Raw genomic sequence first — 20,334 nt, forward strand, 5'->3', positions numbered from 1 at the left:
ACAGGGAAAGAGAATCGCTAGCCAGCAAAACTTTACACCCAAATGTAAAGCTCAAATATAGTATCAAAACAGATCTGGATGTGTGTGTATTTATTTGTTTTGACCACTTTGGGTCCTCTAGGAATGTAAGACTGGTTCAAGACCAGCTTCTCTCCAATTCACTTTCATCACAGACTAAAACTAAAAGACACAGGATCACAGATATGGTAAAAATCCAGCAACTAGAGTCTCAGAAAACCGGGAAGGGAGATCTCAAAACAAACAAACAAACAAACAAACCAACCAGTGATCCAAGCCATGGCTGGGGTGTAGCTCAGTTGGTAAAGTACCTTCCTTGCATACACAGAGCCCTGAGCTAGAGCCCCAGCTCACGAGGAAACAGACATGGTGGTGCATGCTTCTCTCCCAGAGCTCTGAAGATGAAGAGAGGAGGATCAGCAGTTCAAAGCCATCCTCACCAAGTTTGAGTCTATCGTGGACTGCAGGAGACATGGTATCAAAACCAAGGAAACAGACAGACAAACAAAAATCTCACGATGGTAACGTCTTCATTATATATAGAGTCATTTGGGTAAAGGGAACCTCGATTGAGGGAGCACACCTACCAGATTGGCCTATGGGTGAGCCTTTGGTGCATTTTCTTGACCGATGATTGGTGTGGGAGGGCCCAGCTCACTGTGGTCAGTGCTACTACTGGGTTGATGGCCCTAGGCAGTTTGAAGCAGGTTGAGTAATCCACAAGAAGCAAGCCAATAAGCAGCATCTCTCCACGGGCTCAGCTTCAGTTCCTGCCTTGAGTTCCTGCCCTGCTTGTCCTTCATGGTAGACTGTAAGCTGTAAGATGGACTAACCCCTTTCTTCCCCCAAGTTGCTTTTGCTCATGATATTTATCACAGCAATAGAAAGCTAACTAAGACGAAACCTCAAACTAAAATTCAGCGGCTAGCATCATCTTTCATGGCAAGGCATTAAAAGCATTTCTAAACACAATCAAAGGCCCCTCTGTTACCACCACTACTCAGTGCTTTGTTGTCTTGAAACTGACTGGAGCAGACAGCTAAGTGTTGAAGAACGGCAAGTGTCTTGGTTAGGGTTCATTGCCGTGAAGAGACACCATAATCATGGCAACTCTTAAAAAGGAAAACATTGAATTGGGGCTGGCATACAGTTTCAGAGGTCCAGTCCATTATTGTCATGGTGGGAGCATGGCAGTGTGTTGGAGGTGCTGAGAGTTCTACATCTGGATCCGCAGGCAGCAGAAGGGATTGTCTTCCACAGGCAGCCAGTCAGGAGGAGGCTCTGGATCACACTGGCCAGACTGGAGCACATATATGAGACCTCAAAGCCCCGCCTTCACAGTAGCATATTTCTTCTAACAAGAAGAACCCACACCTTCTCCAATAAGTCCATACCTCCTGATAGTGCCACTCCCTATGGCTCTATGGGGGCCATTTTTATTCAAACCACCACAGCATGGACAAACATCTGGATCCGCAGGCAGAAGGAAGACACAGTGAGACACTTGCCTGGCTTAAGCATTTGAGACCTCAAGGCCCATCCCCTAATGACACAATTTCTCCAACAAGGCCATACCTACTCCAATAAGTCCACACCTCCTAGTAGTGCCTGTCCCTATGGGCCTATGGGACCATTTTTATTCAAACCACCACAAGGGAAAGTCAAAATTGTCTTCCGTTTCAGATAATATGGTCATATAGAAAATCTAAGGGAGAATGGGCCTTAGACTTAGGAAATGGAATAGGGGGAACCTACCTGTAGTTCAAGGACAGGCAGGGCTCTGAGAGATCCTGTCTCAAACTAAAGAAAAACAAACACTAAAAAAGAAAAAGGCTGGACATGAGAGGGGTAACCTGAAAAATCACTCTCAAGCCATTATCAGTATATGACAATTCAATACAGCTGTGAGGCACTGCACAACAGAGACATCAGCCATGTTCCTGTTGGACAGTGGCACCAATCAGAACAAGTGAGACGGGTGAGACCCCTTTACAGTGGCAACAACCTCACGGAGACCTCTAACAACTCTAACACAGTATGTCCCAGCTTCCTGTGGAGGTGGGGGACATAGCTTCAGCAGTCAGAACAGAATCTCCCAGCCCAGGTCTAGGTCACAGCCCTGCTGCTTTCTGGCTTTCACGAATTATCCAATCACTCTGTGCCTCAGTTCCCTCATATGTAGAGGGAGATCATAATGATATCTCACAGGAGAGTCGGGAAAATTCAATTAGATGTAAAGTGTTTAGAACAGTAAACATGAGACACATGAGACATCTAACCAAATGCTATTTTTAAAAAAAAAGATTTATTTTTATTTTATATGTATGGGTGTTTATCTGCATGCATGTCTGCATAACATGTGTGTGCAACGCCCTCAGAAACCCAAAGTGGATGTTGAATCCAATGTGTGGATGTTCAGACTGAAACTGGGTCCCCTATAGTCCTATAGTTAAGTATAGGACTCTTAACTTCTGAGACACTTTTCCTCTTCCCCATGATTGCTTTTTTTTCTCTCTAGATTTATGTATTTATTTTGTATATGTGAGTACACTGCTGCTGACTTCAGGCACACCAGAAGACGGTATTGAATCCCATTACAGATGGTTGTAAGCCACCATGTGGGTGCTGGGAATTGAACTCAGGGCCTCTGAAAAAGCAGTCAGTGCTCTTAATTGCTGAGCCATCTCTCCAGCCCTGAAAGTCACTTTCTTTTGGCTAGCTGTAAATTCATATTGAATTCAATGAAAATAACAGCAAAGACTATTTTATTATTAAAAAATATTATTTAGTGTATTTATTTAGTTAGGTTTTCAAGACAGCGTTTCTCTGTGTAGTCTTGGTTGTCCTGGAACTTGCTCTGTAGACTAAACTGGCCTTGAACTCAGAGATCCATCTGCCTCTGCCTCTTAAGTGCTGGGATTAAAGGTGTGCACCATCACTGCTATGGCATAGTTTACTTTTAATTATGTGTCTGTGTGTGTTGTGTATGGTTGATGTGCATATGAGTGAAGTACCTGAAGAGGCCAGTAGAGGGCATCAGACCTTCTGGAGCTGGAGTTAGGCTCTTGTGAATGAACTTGTGCCCTCTGCAAGACCAGTATGTGTTTGTAACTGCTGATCTATCTTTCCAGCCCCTCAAAAGTACTTGTGATGGGATCTGAATGGTTAGGAACCGATACTGAAGAGCAAAAGCCCAGGAGTAGCTAAGACAATTTCGAAGAAAAGCCAAGATGGAGCCTCTGGTCTATCAGATATTGACCTACTATACTATGTAGCTCTTATACACTGTATACCTACTATAATGCTATGCTACCTAAGCAGGATGGGACTGCCATATGAGTCAGACAAAAAGAATAACTGAACAGAACAGAGTCCAGAAGGAGACTCACATCTCTACAGGGACCTGTGTAGAAGATAAGTGATTTCATAGGTATGTGCAGAAGGGATGTGTTCTGTCCAGGGGATGGACTGGACATTAGGTTCTTTATATAGGGAAGGAGCTAGTGTGGTCCTTCCTCAACATGGACAGAACACACTTTGTTGACATCCCTCACAGCTCAAGGTATGTAGTGTATCGACCCAACAGGAGACAGAAGGTGGCATACACAAATGACAGCACCGATAAATCTCACTGCATGAAGATCAGCATCTTCTGTGAGTTCCTGTGGCAGAGACGTGTGCCCTGCAGCAGGAAGTCATTGTTCCTCAGCTTTGGCAACAAGCAGATGCTAACTGTACTCCAGTGTCACCCGGGGCTCCCTCCACGTCCCCAGGAGCCTTTACCTTTAAATTGTGTTCTGTTTGCAGCCATGAGAGTTTGGAGACAAGCTGGACGTCCATCAGGGTGGGTGGAAGCCGGGCTGGAGAAGTGAGAGCCCACTGTGGTCACAGATAAACATTTAACAACTTTCCATCTAGAGAGAATCACTTAAACTTCTAGCTTTGGCTGGCTTCTGAGATGTAAATTCTTCACTGCGGCTGATGTCCTGCCATTCCCATGACATCACTGAACACAAACTCAGGCATGATGCTTGCAACCAGCTCTGTCAAGAAGGTTAAAGTGCAGCACACCATCGATTGCTTCCTTCCTGCCCTGGAGATCAATGGGGAAAGCTACATAGGGTTGAAAGAAGCAGTGCCAGGAAGAGGTGGGAGAAAGCAATTCGGAACATGGGGCAGTCAATACGATGTTTGTTTACACTTTAGAACTACTCAAAATGATTCAACCGTATGCACATATGTTAAAGGATAGAAATGAAGATAGCATTAGCTTTGAAACAGTGCTTGCCTTTGGGAAGAAGGGAAGGAAAGGGGTATGACCGGGAGGCATGTAAAAATCTGTGTCTGTCTGACTGATCTTTCAGTGTACATAAGGACATGAGAGAGTGTGGTTTGTGTATGTGGCATGTCTACACACGTGTGTACAGGTGTGCATACCTGTGTCTACAGAGGCCAGAGGAGACACTGGACCAGAACTCTATTCCCTTGAGACAGCATCTCTCACCGAACCTAGAACTTAGAACCAGCCTGGCAGCCAGCAAGCACCACTGGCCCTCTTGTCTCTGGCCTCTATAGTGCTAGGGTTATAGGCTGGGGAACTATTGAATTCAGGTCTTCATGCTTGCACAGCGAGCACTCTCACCTACTGAGTTATCCCCCCGAGTCTTAGTTTTATATCTTAAGTAAAAGGAGCTGTAACAAACACTGACCTATTGGTCTAGGTCCTGGATGAAGATGGTGAGGGTCAGACTGGCTGCCAATTCCTTGTGTTTTGTTTATTACAGAGGCTGGAACCCAGGGCCATGCACATTGCTAGGGAAGCTCCCACTAAGCCATGTCCCTAGTCCTTACAACCCTGTGGCCCACCCAAGGGGGTGCTTGCGAACTACTTTTCCTGGTACAGTGTAACTTTGGTCCATTCAAGAGACAGGAGGAGAAAGCATGTGGGAAAACTTCACCTCTACCTGCTGCACAGGGATGTAGCAGTCAGGACAGGTAAAGGTGTGCTGCAGAAACAAACAGCCCTCAGGACTTAGTGACTCCATACAGCATTGGTTTATACTTGCGAATCCTACACATGTGATGGGGGCCCTGACATCTTTAGTCATTCAGGGTCCAACGGAAGCTTCACCCGGAGGAGTACTTCCCCTGAGATTCTTAGACACGAAAAAGAAGTTTAATAAAGAAAATAGAGAGAAGCTATAGAGTGCCAGTTCAGAGGATGCTCTGAATGCTTCACGGTCCTTGGCCCAAAGCCAGACCCAACTCAAGAAGTGAGAGGCTGTACTTCTACAGGAGGCAAGAAACACGATGTGAGCTTCCGGGAGAGCCAAGGATCTTCCTGGGGCTCACTGGAACAGGAGTTTAACCTGTAGATTCTGAATGGAGGAGAGGAGGAGAGAGAATGTGGGGGATAATAGGCTAGGCCATGACTAGATTGTACAAATTCATTGTCTGAGGTGTGCATCTTATCACAAATGTTGCCAGTGTCCAGTAAAGGAGCAAATGAGGCACATGGGGCAGGACTGTTTGGATGCACAGTGTGAGACTCCAGAATTTAGACCCGGCATTTGGAAGCTTGGAGCCTGGAATATCAGGAGGAGGGAGGAGAACCCTGGAGTCTAGAGGAGGGTGAAGCTGGGACAACGTAGGGTACAGAGTCGTCACCTCGGGTCATCCTCACTGGTATGAGGGCCCGGGCAGTTCAGAGGGTGTTGGACTCAGCAGTGGAAGCAGGGAGTAGCTGACCCCAGGGCAACAGCTCTCTGAAGGAGGCTGAGCAACAGGCACGTACGTCTCAGGAAAGTGCTTAAACATCCACAGCTGAGCTGAACACTCACAAACCCTGCCAGCGCCGAGACACAGGACCCCGTGCCATACAGCTTTTAAACTAACGGTCAACCCGCACATCCATTAAAACCGGGCAGAGTGCAGTATGGTTCCGCAATGGAAAACCACACAGCAGTAAACAAAGAACAAATTACAGCGCCATACCCAAGAGCCCGAGCCAGTCTCAGAAACATAGCATCCAGCAAAAGGGGCAGAGCCCTAAGTCTATTGATAGAAAGCTCCCAAAGTAATAAAAGCAGTCAGAAGTCACTCTAAGGTATTCTATGGGGGGGGGGGGAGTTCTACAACAAAGACACCTGTCATAGCTAGCTTCAGCGGGCAGTTTGATAGAACCCAGAGTAACTTGGGAAGAGAGAACCTCAAATGAAGACTAGTCCACAGCAGATTGGCCTGTGGCCTTATCTGTGGGGCATTTTCTTGGTTGCTAATTGATGTAAGAAGGACCAGCTCACTTAGGCAATGCCAGCCCTAGTCAGGTAGGTCTGGGTTGTATAAAACCACAAGCTGAGGGGAGCAAGCCAGTAAGCCGTACTCTCTGTGGTCTCTACCTCATTTTGACCTGGAGAAAATAAATTCCTCCATGAGTCGCTTTTGGCCAGAATGTTTTATCACAGCAACAGAGAAGCAAACTGAAACAGACCGTTACAAGGATGGGGGACAGCTCGGCAGCACTGCTTACCCAGCACATGTGTGGTCCTGAAATAAGACCCAGTGTGTGGGTATGCATGGACACACGCAGCCACCATGGGCTGGATCACTTAAAGAACACATACATTTTCTTAAGGTTCTGGAGACAGCTCATTACGGGAGCAAAGTGCCTGTAGACCTGATGCCCGTGAAGGCTGCTTCCTGGTCTGTGGTTAGCTGTCTTCTTGCTGTGCCCTTAGTCAGCAGGAAAGAAGCCACATGCTGCCTTGGAAGGCACTAATCCTGCCACAAGGACTCCCCCCCCCCCACCTCATCACTTTAAAAACATATTTATGAACATGTATGTGCCCACTTCTCTAGAAGTGCACCCTGTCCTTGCAGGTGTCTGTGGAGCCCAGATACCCTGAAACTAGAGTCATAGATGGCTGTGAGCTGCCATGTGGGTGCTGGGAATTGAACCCAGGCCCTCCCGAAGAACAGCTAATGCTCTTAACTGAATATCCACTTCTTCAGACCGAATCTTTTCACTTCTTAAAGACTCTCTTTCTGATACTGTCCCTTGGTTTCAACAGGTGACTCAAGACGGACACTCACATTCAGGGAGAGTGGAATGAGGCAGGCCTGGAGAGGCTAGCTCTATCTCCCCTCCTGTCAGAGGGGCCAGTTACAGAAGAGAGGACATATCAAGTCTAATTGATTTATGATTGCCCACTGGGGACATATAACCTTTGTGCACATTGGTCACCTTGGATCACTATGACAAAATGCCATAGATTGGGTCCCTCAAGCAACAGAAATGTATATTTCTCACAGCTGGAGGGCATAGTCCAAGATCAAGTCCAAGATGGAAATTCTGTGAAGAGCGCTTTCTTCTTGGTTTGGAGGTAGCCTATGTCTCTCACCTAGTGCCCTGAGACCTAAAAGGCCATAGGTGAGAGGAGCTAAGCAAACTCTTCTGTCTTTTCTTGTAAAGCTACTATCCACATCACAGATCCTAACCCCTCCTGGAGGCCTGCCTCTGGGAACCAGGCCTCAGGATTAGGGACACAGCCTGGCCCTCTGGATGTCAGAAGGAACACAGGAAACACTCATTGATCAGTGACACACACACACACACACTGGACAGTTTCTTAGGAGGAGCCACTGGAGAGTTGTGGCAGTGACCGAGGAGGGAGGAAGAGAGGGCATCCGTGTGGATTCTCCTAGCATGGGCCATGTGGAGGCTGGAGCTCAAGGGGATGTGGAATGGAGGTTACTCTTAAATGTGGAGATGGAGGCTCAGATGGACCTTGGCAGGCACATCTCTAGCTTAGTGTCAGCTGTCTCTTCATCATCATGACCCATTGAAGCAAGGTCTGCCCTGCTATGGGGACATGTTTGCCCAGTAGGGGCACAGTGGCATTCATGGTGAAATGCAGGAAGGCAGAAGTCTGTGGAGAGAGTATGCGGGGCTCATGCTTCTTCCAGGGGCAGCGATGGACATGCACAGGAGTAAAAGAGAGGCAATGGGTTCCGTGCTGAGGGCTACAGGTGTTCGGTCAGACTGAGAGTCAGGGAGTGTTGTAGTGGACCATCCTTCAAGCTAAGCTCGCCCACCATCAGGAGGCCAGCTTGGCCTGCTCGCTCTCAAAGCATCATCCCTCCAGGGCTGCTTGACTGATGACTTTCCTCCTGGAATGAAGGGTGGGAGAGTTCTAGGACCCTCCCCCGTGTATCCAACTGCCACTCCCAATTGGCTATATTCAATTCTACTCCAGTTTTGTATGGCTTAAAGGGAAGGGGGCTTCTCAGGGAAAGGCTAGAGTATATAGGTAAGGTAGGACTAAGGAATGGGTCTCCACCATCTCTGCTGGGTGCAGACCTTCCAGTGTGGTTGCTTTAAGGTCATCCATACCCCTCACTCGTTGCTCGACGAGCAAGCCTAATACATGCAATGGTTCTCGGGTGAACGTTGGTGGACTCCAGCTTTTTGTCATTGGGTCCTTGTGGGGTAGGATGGGAATGTTGCCTAATCCCCCCAGGGCAAAAATTCTCCCAGCACTGAGCCAGTGCTGGTGAGCCCTGAGGAAAATAGGATATTGCAGGTGCAGAAGGGCTGATGACAGCTTGCAATCCATGGGATCTGGGATCCTCAGCACAGCTCAGAGCCACGACTGCGGCATTCGGTCACGGCAGGCTGTCTTCTGTGTGGTCCAGGGCATTCAGGCAAGTAAAGGTAGCCAGACAGACAAGAGCATGGATGTGGGTATCCCTTCAAGACCAGGGATGGGACACAGGGAGGGTGCTGCTCATCAGATAGTAAGAGGAGGAGAGGCTGCAGAGGGGCATGCTGGGTAAGGATGTGAGGTGGGTAAGCAGAGCAGGTGTTAGGAAGGGAGAACGTGCCAGGGCAGGGGGAGACCATGTAGTTGCCATTCACCTTCCCTTGGGGAGTGAGCTTGTTTGGGTGTTTTGTCCCTGAATCTAAACCCAGGTAGGGAAGTAGGTAATGGTGGCCTGCTCCGTGATAGAGAAGTCCAGGCTGGGGCAAGCTCCAGATCTCAGGGGGTTTAGCCTTCCTCTGCTCCCTCCCCAGACTCCCTGCAGGACTCTGGGGTTACTTGCTACTCCTTGCAGTCCTCAGTAGGCCTTTCTGTGGAATCAGCCCTAGCTCTGGAAGCCCTCATTCTCCAGCAGGAAACCAGAGTCCCTTTAACCCACCCTCTCCCTTCCAACATCCTCTGGACTGTACTGGGGAGGTGCCTGGGGCCCCCAAGGCTAGCTCTGAAGTGGGAGCAGCCTCGGTACCCCCTCTCCCCAAGCTGTGCCTAACGCCTTGAATTCTGGGCTACTCTCCCTGCTTACCTCATTGCCTAGCCTCTCCCAAAGGAGGCTGAAGCTGCACTCCTGTCGCTGCAGAACGTTCTGAGAACCCAGGAAGGTGGAGGATCAACACTCCCAAGGCCCATGCTCCAAACTCCTCAAGGTAGGAGTCAGTAGAAGGGGGTGGCTGCTTGGTTAAAGAGGTGAGCACACCCCGCTCCCGCTGCAGCTGCCCCGCCTCCCTCTGCCTGGCTCATGTGGGATGCTGGAAGTACCTGGATGAGTATGGGAGGAAGGGAGGAAAAGGGGGAGGAACAGAAGAAGGAAGCAAGGAGATATGTACTGAAAAGGAAGAAAAGGGAGGGGGAGCAAGGAAGTACTGAAAGGTGAGGGAGGGAAGGAAGAGGAAAAGGGAGAGGAAGAAAGGAGAACTAGAAGGGAGGAAGATGAGAGGCAGGGAGGAAGCCCTTCCTTGGCAGAGAGGCTCTAAGGAGCAAACACAGCCAAACAGCCTCTGTGCTCCCATACAGGTGCCTGAATAGAAACGTGGACAGGACAGAGGGTAACTCACCCCCAGACGAATTATCCAGCTCTGCCTTATGGGGTGCTGACCTTCTGTCCCCAAAGGCGTTCTGGGTGGGGCGCCCTCCCTCTGCCCCCGCAATTGTCAGAAAAACCCCGTCTTTTCCTTAATAAAGGGCCGCGATATCCTCGCGCTCCCGACACCCCTAAGTCTCTCCTCCAACCGCCTTGTCCCTTATTGCAACACCTGGCCACCAAGGTGGCCTCAACTCTAGATAGGTGTCCCTGGTTCCGGAGGTGACCGCTGTGGCGGGGCTCGGCTCATCAGCTCCACCTGCGCGGTGGCTGCACGGCCGGGGGCGGAGAGGCGTGCAGCGGAGGGAGGGGCCTGCGACACGGCCCCGCCACGGCGCAGCCCGGCTCAGCGCCGCGCGCGTCCCCTCGCCGCCGCCACCGCCAGGCGCCCGGACGCAGCGCGAACGGAGCGGCCGGGATGCGCGCCCGAGCCCCGGCCCGCCCCACGCTGCGGCCGCCGCCTGCCCGCCTTACGCTCGCCTGAGCGCGGCGCCCGCCCGCCCATCCCCGACCACCCGACCGCGATGCCCGCCCTCCCGGGCCCCGGCGGCCCGAGACCCTGCTAGGCTGCGGCGGCATGGCCCGCGCGCCCGGCGCGACCTCTGTGGATTGCATCGGTGTGCGGCGGCGGGGCATGCCCAGGGCACCGGGCGCGGCCTTCAATGGGCGAGGACACGGACACGCGGAAAATTAACCACAGCTTCCTGCGGGACCACAGCTATGTGACAGAAGGTAACGTACGTGTTGTCTGAGACCCCCTCCGGCCGGCCGCGGCGTGGGGATGCCGTCGCACCGAATGCCCTCCGAAGGTTTGGACCGCGCGCTGTGTGTCGTGTCCCCCCCCACCCCCACCCCGACCCCGGGCCGGGAGGGAGGGAACCCGGGGGCTTCGGCCGCTGCCCAGCGCCCTCCTCCGTGCTGCCCTCGGGACCGCATCTGTCCTTCCCCCGCCGGGTGGCATTGGATCGGGCCCTGACTATCATTTACAAAGCCCAAGGCTGCAGCAGATCTGGCGTGGAAATCTCCAGGACCTGGAAAGGCTTAAAAATCCTTCATTTGCCCTTTCAGCGGGGCCAAAGCTCGCAGAAATTTCTAGATTGCCCACTCCCTGGAGAGGGACCCAGGAGGGAAAAATTCCATTGCCAGATCCTCTAGGGTTCAGCTGCCCTGGCACCTCCCTGGCCTCCTGAGGCAGTTCCCCTGCGTGGGAGGGGGAAGGAGGCTCGTAGGAGCTACTGTTTTATTCCTAGGTAGTGCTACTCAGACAGGAGCTGGGCCAGACCTTCATGGTTTTCCGGAAAAGTGGGGCATCCTACCTCAAACAGGTTCTGCGTTTAAAACCCCCTAAGTTGGCCCTGTGCGTCAGCCCCCACCAAAGGCTGGTGGGATTCAGAGGATCAGTGTCCTTTGCTAATGTGACGGTAACTTCCGGAGTCCCCAGGCCCTGACTGGCCACAGGAACGGTGGGGACAGCTCCAGAGCTCAGCCAGGGGCCGCAGAAGTGAATAGGCTGCAGTGAGGGAGTACCAGACCTAGCCACAGTAGCCCGCCTGCACACGGGTGCTGGTGAGCTTCCCGGGCAGCGTAGGCGCCTCTTTCCCGGGGCTGTGGGCCTAGTTGGGAGGGTGTCCATGGTTTAAGCAGGTGGCTGACCCGGTGGGAGGGGCCCTGGCGCTGAGTCCCGGGGGCTGGCGCGCGTGGGTGCCTGCTCCAAGGATCCTGCGTGGGCATGGCCTCCCCAGTGCCGAGCTCCGCCGGAAATGAGGCGGGCGCGGCGACTCCCGGCGGGCGCGCGGACCCCGGAGGCAGAGGCTAGGTGTGCGACCCGGGCGTGCGGATGCTGATGCTGAGAGCTGGGCTCCGCGCGCCGAGGAGAACCGCTGAGTCACGCGTTGCCGCGGGGTGTGCGGGGAGAGGGGGCAGGGCTGCCAGGCCCGGACTGGGTGGCGGCGCTGCCCTAACGGGGCTTTGGGAGGCTCCTGGCGCAGAACTCAGCCCTTTGTCGCCCGCTAGGTGATGCGGAGGAGGGTCGCGCTTCGTGAAGATGATTATCTGCTCACAGCCTGCCTAACCGAGAAAGCAGCCTGCGTGGCTGGTCCGCAGATGGGCTTCTTGGCAGGGAGTCGTGTGCAGGGCTAGTGTTGCTCTGGCTTTCCTGGGGAAAGCCTCAGTTTCCTCATCTGCACACTGGGAACGATCCAGCGGGCCTCAGAGCTTTTGTGTACCAATCACAAAACGCATGGTGCCCACCACACGGGGACAGCGCAAAGTATTGCTCCCATCCGGTATCCTACTTCCTCTTCTTTAATAAACCCACCTCAGCAAGGTTCGCTGGAGGACGTACCTTCATGGTTCCGTGGCCGCTACTGCCATCCGCTGAACTTTCGGATTCCAACGCTCGAGTTGGATGGAGGTCCCTTGCCCTATTCATCCTGTGTTATAGCAACGAGCCCTGTGACCTGTGGGAAAGCCTGTTTTCATATGCCTCAGTTTTCCTATTTGTACAATGGGAGTAAACAAACTCTGAGAAATCAAGGAAGGGCCACCTTCGATCTGTAGAGGTGATTGAAATGTGTTGAGCACCTACTGTGCCCTAGCGTTTCACATAGGGCCTGGTGGAAAAGTCTCACCATGAGCCCTGGGCAGTGAGCAGTGTGTGTAGGACCCATGACTCAGATACCCCTACCATTCAGGGATGTAGAAGAGTAACGTTATAGAGTGAAACTCCCAAAGAATCTAACTGGAAGGAGGTAGGAATTTTGATCTCCCTAAATGAAGCCCCCCGCCCCGCCCCTGCTCCTTCCTCCCCTCCCTTCATACTATAGCATCCTGACAGATTTTCATCCTGACTTCAAGGTCACAGATTTGTCACCTGGTCTACAGAATTGTGTTCAGGTTCTGCTTACGGCTTTGGACTTGCTCAGCCTCCCTAGATGAGTCACTGGGCTCCATTTGGCTTCTCTGTAACTCACAGTGGCCTCTAGCTCAGGATTGTTGAGATGACCATGGCCCCTGAGAGTGTAAAATGCTCACAGACAGGGTGGGGTTTCCTGGAGGCATTTGGTAAATGTCACCATCGCCGTTGAGTCCTAGATACTTGTTTTTTGCAAGAGACGGAGGTGTATGTCTTCCCATCCCCCCTGGAGGTGGGCTCCTTGCTTACTCGTACGCTCTAGCTTTGCCTTTTACTGCTGTTCCTTAAGCTAGCCATTTTCTTCTTGGCACTGGGCATTTCACTGGCTCTCTCTTCTCTCCAAGACACCCTGTCATTTCGGAAGACCAGCTCCTACAAAGACTCTTGAATTCCCAGTCCAGTGACATCTTATCTCCTCAGAGCAGTTCGAGTTCTGTTCACACTGTGGTGGTTTGAATGAGAGCAGCCCCAGAGGCTCCTCTGTTTGAATGCTTAGCAACCCAGAGTGGAACTGTATAGGAGGACTGGAAGGATTAGGAGGTGTGGCCTTGTTGGAGGAAGTGTGTCACTGGGGGTAGGCTCTGGGGTTTCAGAAGCCTGTGCCAGACTCAGTCTCCATCTCTCTGCCTGCAGATGAGGATGTAGAAGTCTCAGTTATTTCTCCAGCACCATGGCTGCCATGTTTGCTGTCATGCTTCCTGCCACCCAGTATTGGACTAAGCAAGCCTTTGAAACTGAGCTTTCTTCTATAAGAGTTGCCGTGGTCATGGTGTCTCCTCACAGCAATAGAGCAGTGACTAAGTCAGTAAGAGGTTGGTACCAGGGAGCAAGTATTGCAGTGACAGGCTTCACCATGTGGTTTGGGGGGAAATGGAAGACTCTGGGACTTTGCACTAGAAAAGTGGTTGAACACTTTAAGCAGGGCCTAATTGGAATATGGAAGTATGGAAGACAATGCTGAGGGCAATTTGAACTGTGGGGGCCCACCCAGCTCAAGAGGTTTCAAAGTGGAAGAATACCATTAGTAAGTGGCTTAGAGACCATTCTTGTGATATTTTGGCAAAGAATGTAGCTGCTTTTTGCTCATGTCCTAAAAGTCTGCCTGAAGCTAAATTGAAGTAGGTTTTTTTTTTGTTTGTTTTTGTTGTTGTTTTTTTTTATTCATGGTGTTAGCAGAGGAAATTGCAAGACAGCCTAGTATTGACTCCGTTGTGTGGTTATTGGTAATCACTCTTACGCAGATCTATCATGAAAAGGAGAAAGCTGGAACAAAATGTACAGTTAGAAGAGAAAGGAGCACCAGGAAGTGTAATGGAGCTGAGTCCAGGGCTCCAGGAGATAAAAAATTAAAGTCTCATGTTAAATGGATAAAAGGGAGTGGTGACTTCAGGGCGAGACCCACCCAGCCAAGACTGCAACCTGTGAAAAGGAATTAAAGGAAAGCTTAAGCTCAGAAGGAATCCGTCTACAAAGGAAAGCTGACGCAGATGTGATTGAAGAAGGAGAGCAAGTTCCAGCCCCATCAAACTGCAGAACGTGGGCACTTCGGCCACTGGCTCTGGCTTTAGAGTCAAGGATATAAGGAAAGGGTTGTAGGGTGTCCCTCCGTGGCCAAGGAAAGCTACTGAGGCCAGGCATGTATCAGGATTGTCACTGGGTGGAGGCCCAGAAAGGCCATTATATGACGCTGTGAATATGAAGCCTAGATTGCCTTGGAAACCCCAAGATGTTGGGGATGCCAGGGCCATGGGATGCCTGCTGAGGAGAGCTGCCCAAGAGAGAAGTGTGTGGCAGTCCACAGAGCTGGAGAGAGCTGAAGTTCTGGCACTGCATGTGGAGATGCAGAGTCAGGGGTCGGCACTTTTGATTTTCTGGCTTGCTTTGGTCTAGCATGTCTTCATTATGCCATCTTTCCTCCATTTGGAATGCATGATCTGCCCACCTAGAGACACTTCCCTCTATTGTACCAGCATGTGTCTCAGCTCTTTTGCTACCCTAAGGTGTGCCTGTTGCCCAGAGATGTAAGAAGAGGGCATTGGATCCTCTGGAACTGGAGTTACACATGGTTCTCATGGCTCTGGAAATTGAACCCAGGTCCTCTGGAAGAACTGCAAGTACTCTTAACTGATGAGCTGTTGCTCCAGACCCATAGTTATTTCTTTTGGGGGAAATAGGAGCTTCCCTTGAACCCATAGCATATTGTTAGGGCTGGCTGACTTGCCAGTGAGCACTAGGGAGCCACCTATCTCTGCCCCACCCCACCCCACGTTGGGGTTACTTATGTGTCTGTGCATGTGCACGGCGGGCTTTTGTGTACCTTCTGGAGATTGAACTCTCACCCTCATGTTTGCACACCAAACACGCTAGTGACTGAATATAGGAACTAGGAAGATGATTCCCCCCCCCCCCCCCCGCCGCTAATTCTGGAGATCCTTCTAATTTTGGAGTAGAGGCCCCAGACCCCGCCCCAGCCCCAGTCCCACTCAGGGTACTTTATACCAAGAGCTTTTTCCAGATAGCCTGGTGCCATGACTTCTTCTATTGTCTTTGGGTCAGCCTGACTCACGAGTTGTTGAGATGAAAACTCAGAGCGTCCTGTTGACACGCAGACCTCGGCTGTCTCGGGGAGAATGGCTTCGACAGTCGTGTGTTGCTAATTAGCTGTCAGTGTGGAGAAGTCTCAGGTCCACCTTCTCATCTAGTGAGGGAAAGGCAGATTCAGTGCCCTGCAAGTGTCCTTCTTATTCATTATCTCTGATTCTAAAGTCAGAACTGTTTTCTCTCTTTCTCCCTGGACGTAATCCTCTTATCCTTTGAGGTACAGGACTAGCCTCTGAGCCACACAACTGCCATCTTGTGGCATTCAGCTGTGCCCACTTGCAAAAGATCACCTCAGATGGGCTTGTTCAGTCTTTGGATCACCCCCATAGAGGGGCAGAGAAGGCCACAGAACCTCATCTGAGTATCCAGCTGCACTGTAGCCCCAACCCATGGCACAAACACGCCTTGGTGTGAATTAAGATAGCTAGGTGGGTTTTGGGGTGCATGCTCTCGACTGAGTTGAGGGTTGGTGTGCTTTTGGCTGTGGCAGGGCACAGAGAACTCGGGAAATGGAAGTTGTTAGGGTGGTGATGGGGCCTTGAGCCCAAGAACTAGAGGATTGTAGGATGGGGCTACTGGGAAACAGGAATAAATAATGAAGTAGAAGCTATCAGGGCAGTGAAGGGATCTGAGCCTAAGAAAGGGGGAGCTCTAGAATGGGGTGCTGGCAAGTGTCTGCCAGACATTTTCAAGAACTACATAGATCTCCTAAAGGATGCTGCTTGGCTCTGTTTTGAGACTCAGTTACAGACTGAGATGGACATGTGTGGGCTTGGCTAGACCTAGTCCACACACCCATCCTTCTCTTAGTGTACTGTTCAGCATATCCTCTGGGCTGTCCACAGCACGCAGCTGTGGTCTTGGGACAGGCACTCAGCCTAGGGGCAGTCCCAGCAGTGACCAGTTGCCCTGTTTGCACATGGTACGTACTGGAGGGAGCATGGTCTCTTGGTTCCTGAAATCTCTCAGGCGTCACTCCAGGATGTAGGTGTCTCTTTACCTGTGCCTGTGTACTACTCCGTATGATATTAGAGTTGTCTGTCCCTACAGGACCCCGTAGGCTTTGTAGCTGGACAAATGCACAGGGTTCAGATGAGCAGGGGACTGGCCTGTGGGGTCTAGCACATCCATCGAATGTCCGGTGTCTAGGCGGATCCCTCTGTTGGCCAGCCTCCCCTTCCTTACCTGTGCACCTAGAAAGAGACCTCAGGCAGTGGCTCCTCTGATTGGTCCAAGGGTAATTTCATCGCACAGCAGCTTCCGGAATGGGAACAGGGTTTAGTTCTGGAGAGTGAGTATAAGATAAAGTATATCGGAGGTGGGGCCCACTTGATAGACTACAGAAGCCCCATGGTTTCTCATAGCCATCTTGGCACCCTGGGTGGGGGACGAGTATTAAGCCTGCATTGTTTGTAGTAGAAGGGAGATTTCTAGACTTGGTGTTTACCTCAGGCTTTCTGTTAGGAAACCCAGGAGGAAGCCTTTAACACCCAGGAGACCGAAGGTAGGAAAACCTGGAGGGGTTTGCACCAGCTCCTTATCTGGGGAGCTTCCACTGTGTCTCTATGCAACTCAAGTCAGCAACTCTTATGCTGCTTGGCCCTGGATTTCCCTCCATGGACTGCTGTCAGTGTCTCTGTGAGCTTCCCCCTGCCATTGGGAAAATTGTTCTCAACTCACCAGGGACTGGAGCTCAGGGCCCTCTCCTAATGCCATCTACAAATGAGATATGGCCAAAGCCTCATCAGAACTCATCAGCCTGGCCAGCCAAAGCCCCACCCCCACCTATGAGGAAACTGAGTTTAGGGGAGGGGTTGGTGAAGTCCAGGAAGAGCCAGTGTTTGCTAGATTAGTGCTCCCCTTGCTTCTGTCGCAGAGGCTTAGTGAGCCTTCCTAGGCTCCATAGCCTCCCATTAAGGGGTTGGGGGAGGTAGGGTCACTTCGTTCACATCTCTGGGTCTCAGTTTCCCTGTGTTGCCTGGTAACTTACATTTCATAACACTCAACGACCCAAGTGCTGTGTAGATACTGCAGTTAATGTGGGGAAGGAAGTCCCCACTCCAGTTTCCCTAAACCCTTGCTCAGCCTGCCCTGTCTCATGTAGCCCAGGCTGGCTTCTGAATCATGATATGTGGCGGAAGCTGACCTCACGTTCTTGACCTTCCTTCCCATGTCTCTGGGGCTACAGGTGCTACCATCACACCTGGGTCCCCTCAGCTGGAGCTGAGCAGGCACAAATGGTAGCTTTGTGTCTTTTCCTCCTCACAAGCAAGTTCTGGTGTATTCCCTCATCGGCTCCTGATTCTTGCTTTTTCCCGGGGGTTCTGTTGAGAGGATAGCAGGTGTGGAAGGTGGGAATTGGCAGGTGAAAGGTCTTCGGGGCTGCCCATGCCAGCAGCCTGCAAGCTTCCACTGAGTCTGTCTCCATGCCTGGGTCTGTTTTTAATAACAACAGTAATGTCATTATAGAGACAAGATTGAAGCTGCTTTTCTAACTTAGCATGAGGTCCTGTGGTTTTCCAGGCTTGGCTGCAGGGCTGGTCTTGTGGGGCACAGCCTGGGCAGTTGGCAAGGACCCTGCACCAAGTTTGTGGGGCAAATCTGACTATGCTGTCCAGTCTTGAAATTTCCAAGCACGTCTCTTAGAGCTGAGGTTCTGGGGAGTGGGGGCCTCTAAGGAGGTGAGGCTTGGAACAGGCTCCTCCTCTTCAGGGCCCAGCATTGCAGACCTCGCATGGCCACTTGTCCCCTACATGGCCCTTTGCCTGCGGTATATCTCTGTCGAAGGAGACAGCTCTGCTAGACAATGTGTCTAAACAGTGACATCCAGAGACATTAACCTTCAAGATCACAGCATTTAAGAAACTAAGGGTGAGGACATGGGATAGGGACAAGGGACACCCACTTACTTCTCTTCTTCACACATGCTAGGCGAGTGTTCTACCACCAAGCTACACTGTAGGTTTCTTATTTTCATTTTGAGACTGGTTCACCAAGTTGCCCAGATGGGCCTTGGGCTTTCACTCCTCCTGCCTCAGTCTCTAGAGCTTCTTTGATTTTAGAGTTCAAATTTTAACCCCGTCACTCCTGAAGGCAGGTGGCAGGATGGGCCCAGGCTCCAGGTTCACCTTATGGAATCACCTGTGTATTCAGCCTGAAGTAACCTCGGGCTGAGGACCCCATCCTGGTGAGGAGCCACCCACATTGCCAAGCCAGACCTGTGGGCAGCCTTTGTTCTGCCTCAATGGGCCATTCAGCCCATGTCCTGGAGGACAATGGCCTTACTGTGTCAGGGTCACAGCTCTTTGGGTGGGTCCTGCTCCCTGGGCAGCAGGCAACTAACTGTGTTCTGGGCTCAGGAGACGAGCCCAGACACTGCCAGGCACAAACACTGACTGTGCACCGGCTGTCCTGCCTGAAGAGCACTAAAGCCCCATGGCCTACTGCATCACCATCCCAGGCCTGGGGAGTGATGTGCACCCTGCAGCTCTCAGAGTTACCAGGCAGAAATCCGTGGACCCTCCCTTTATCCCCTCTGCACCGTAGGGCCCTTTTCTCCAAGGAGCCCATAATTGCCAAGTTGCACAGACGTCTCAGACTGTACCTCCTAAGGCATGGCGTGTAATCAGAAGTGAGCAGGCCAGCTGTCCCTACCCTGGTGGTCCCAGTTACTAAATGTGGTGGCCAAGCCCATGGGCAGATGGCCTGCCTGCTTTTAAACTCCAGCTTTATTCCCCATGAAAGAAGATGCTAGGCAAGTGCCTACACCTCAGTTTCCCCCTCTGTAAAATCAGAGTACGCGGAATACCCAGTGAGGCCCACAGCATCCTGTCTGTCCAGGGTGTGGCCACTTAGGATACCAGCATTGGTGGGACACGGCTGCCATGGAACTCCGACACTCATTCCTCGTTTTCAAAGTGTAGGGACTCCCAACCACCCAGGCTTCAGCTGGAGGCTTTAGAAATGTGCAGGGGCCTCATAATTGTTCCCAAATCTTCTTATGTGTACTGATATGGAGAAGGATGTGAGGCCCATGCCTGCAACTGGCTGGGACTCTCTTAAGTGGTTTCATGATCCATATTTTAAACTGCCAACCTGCTGAAGGCACTCGGTATGGCCTTGTTAGGATCACAGTGTCACCTCCATGGGTCCATGCCAAATGGTGAGAAGTCTGGCTCAACCCCAACTGGTTCAGACTTGCTCAGTAGCTAAAGGGAAGGCCACACTTGGTGACCACATGGAAGATGGAGGGAGAGTGGTATGGATGACTTCCCTTTGAGGTGTGGCAGGTGCTGTGTGGGGTGACACATAGGACAGCCCGGCAGAGCCCAGCACAGAGGGAATGAGCCATCTTTTCCCCCAGGGTGAGAGCGGCAAAAGGACTAGCCCATACTCACCTGTGTATGCTCCTGTTGCTGCTGAGCGGCCTTCACCCCAGCACTCGTCAGTGGGTGGGGAACCAGCACTCTCTGGGAGCAGAGGGTGGGCTGTCATCTAGAATGTGGTAATGCCATACTTGACACCAGTTCCATAGAAGCCCCAGACCCAGTGGCTGAGTGTCGTACCTGCCTGTATGATAAATCATTCTGACAGCAACTCAAGGGAGACAGGGTTTATTTGGGGGGCTCAGTTCAAAGTACAGCCCACCACGGTGGGGAAATCAGGGCTACAGGAGCTTGACGTAGCTGGTTACCTCGTGTCCGCAGTCGGAAAAAGGAAGGTAAATGATGGCGCCTCATTCGGTCCTTTTAAGCCAATGTCTGTGCCTCATTCAGTCCACAACCCCGCCCATGGAATGATCCAACCCCAGGTCTTCCGATCTTCAGTTAGCCCAACTGAGAAGATCTCTCCTAGGATTATTCAGAGACCAGGACACCAGGTGATTCTAGACTCTGTGTTAATGG

The 20,334-nt window shown here is 51.5% G+C and overlaps 1 protein-coding gene and 2 long non-coding RNA genes across 5 annotated transcripts in view; 1 reads left to right on the plus strand and 2 right to left on the minus strand.

Moving 5' to 3' along the window:
- Positions 1-2,304: 2,304 nt before the first annotated feature.
- Gm52812 lies at positions 2,305-9,610 on the minus strand. Its single transcript, XR_003955898.1, has 2 exons — positions 9,361-9,610; positions 2,305-8,187 (listed from the first exon to the last, which is right to left on the minus strand). It is a non-coding gene; the product is annotated as a predicted gene, 52812 (long non-coding RNA).
- The window catches only part of Ppp2r2c (protein phosphatase 2, regulatory subunit B, gamma), an 88,233-nt gene continuing 76,501 nt past the window's right edge, over positions 8,603-20,334 (plus strand). The window contains exons 1-2 of one of the 3 annotated variants that reach the window (XM_006503971.3): positions 8,603-8,731; positions 9,373-9,481. In XM_006503971.3, coding sequence (XP_006504034.1) covers positions 8,615-8,731; positions 9,373-9,481 — 226 coding nt within the window. In that variant the 5' untranslated portion in view covers positions 8,603-8,614. Of the gene's footprint in view, positions 8,732-9,372; positions 9,482-10,266; positions 10,725-20,334 lie in introns of those variants that run through there. The other 2 variants (NM_001360003.1, NM_172994.3) reach the window with 2 other exon arrangements.
- On the minus strand, positions 15,352-18,636 carry Ppp2r2cos (protein phosphatase 2, regulatory subunit B, gamma, opposite strand). The gene is made up of 3 exons (NR_045505.1): positions 17,421-18,636; positions 16,616-16,714; positions 15,352-15,527 (listed from the first exon to the last, which is right to left on the minus strand). It is a non-coding gene; the product is annotated as a protein phosphatase 2, regulatory subunit B, gamma, opposite strand (long non-coding RNA).

Source organism: Mus musculus, chromosome 5 (assembly GCF_000001635.26).
Source record: "Mus musculus strain C57BL/6J chromosome 5, GRCm38.p6 C57BL/6J".
Classification (NCBI taxonomy): domain Eukaryota; kingdom Metazoa; phylum Chordata; class Mammalia; order Rodentia; family Muridae; genus Mus; species Mus musculus.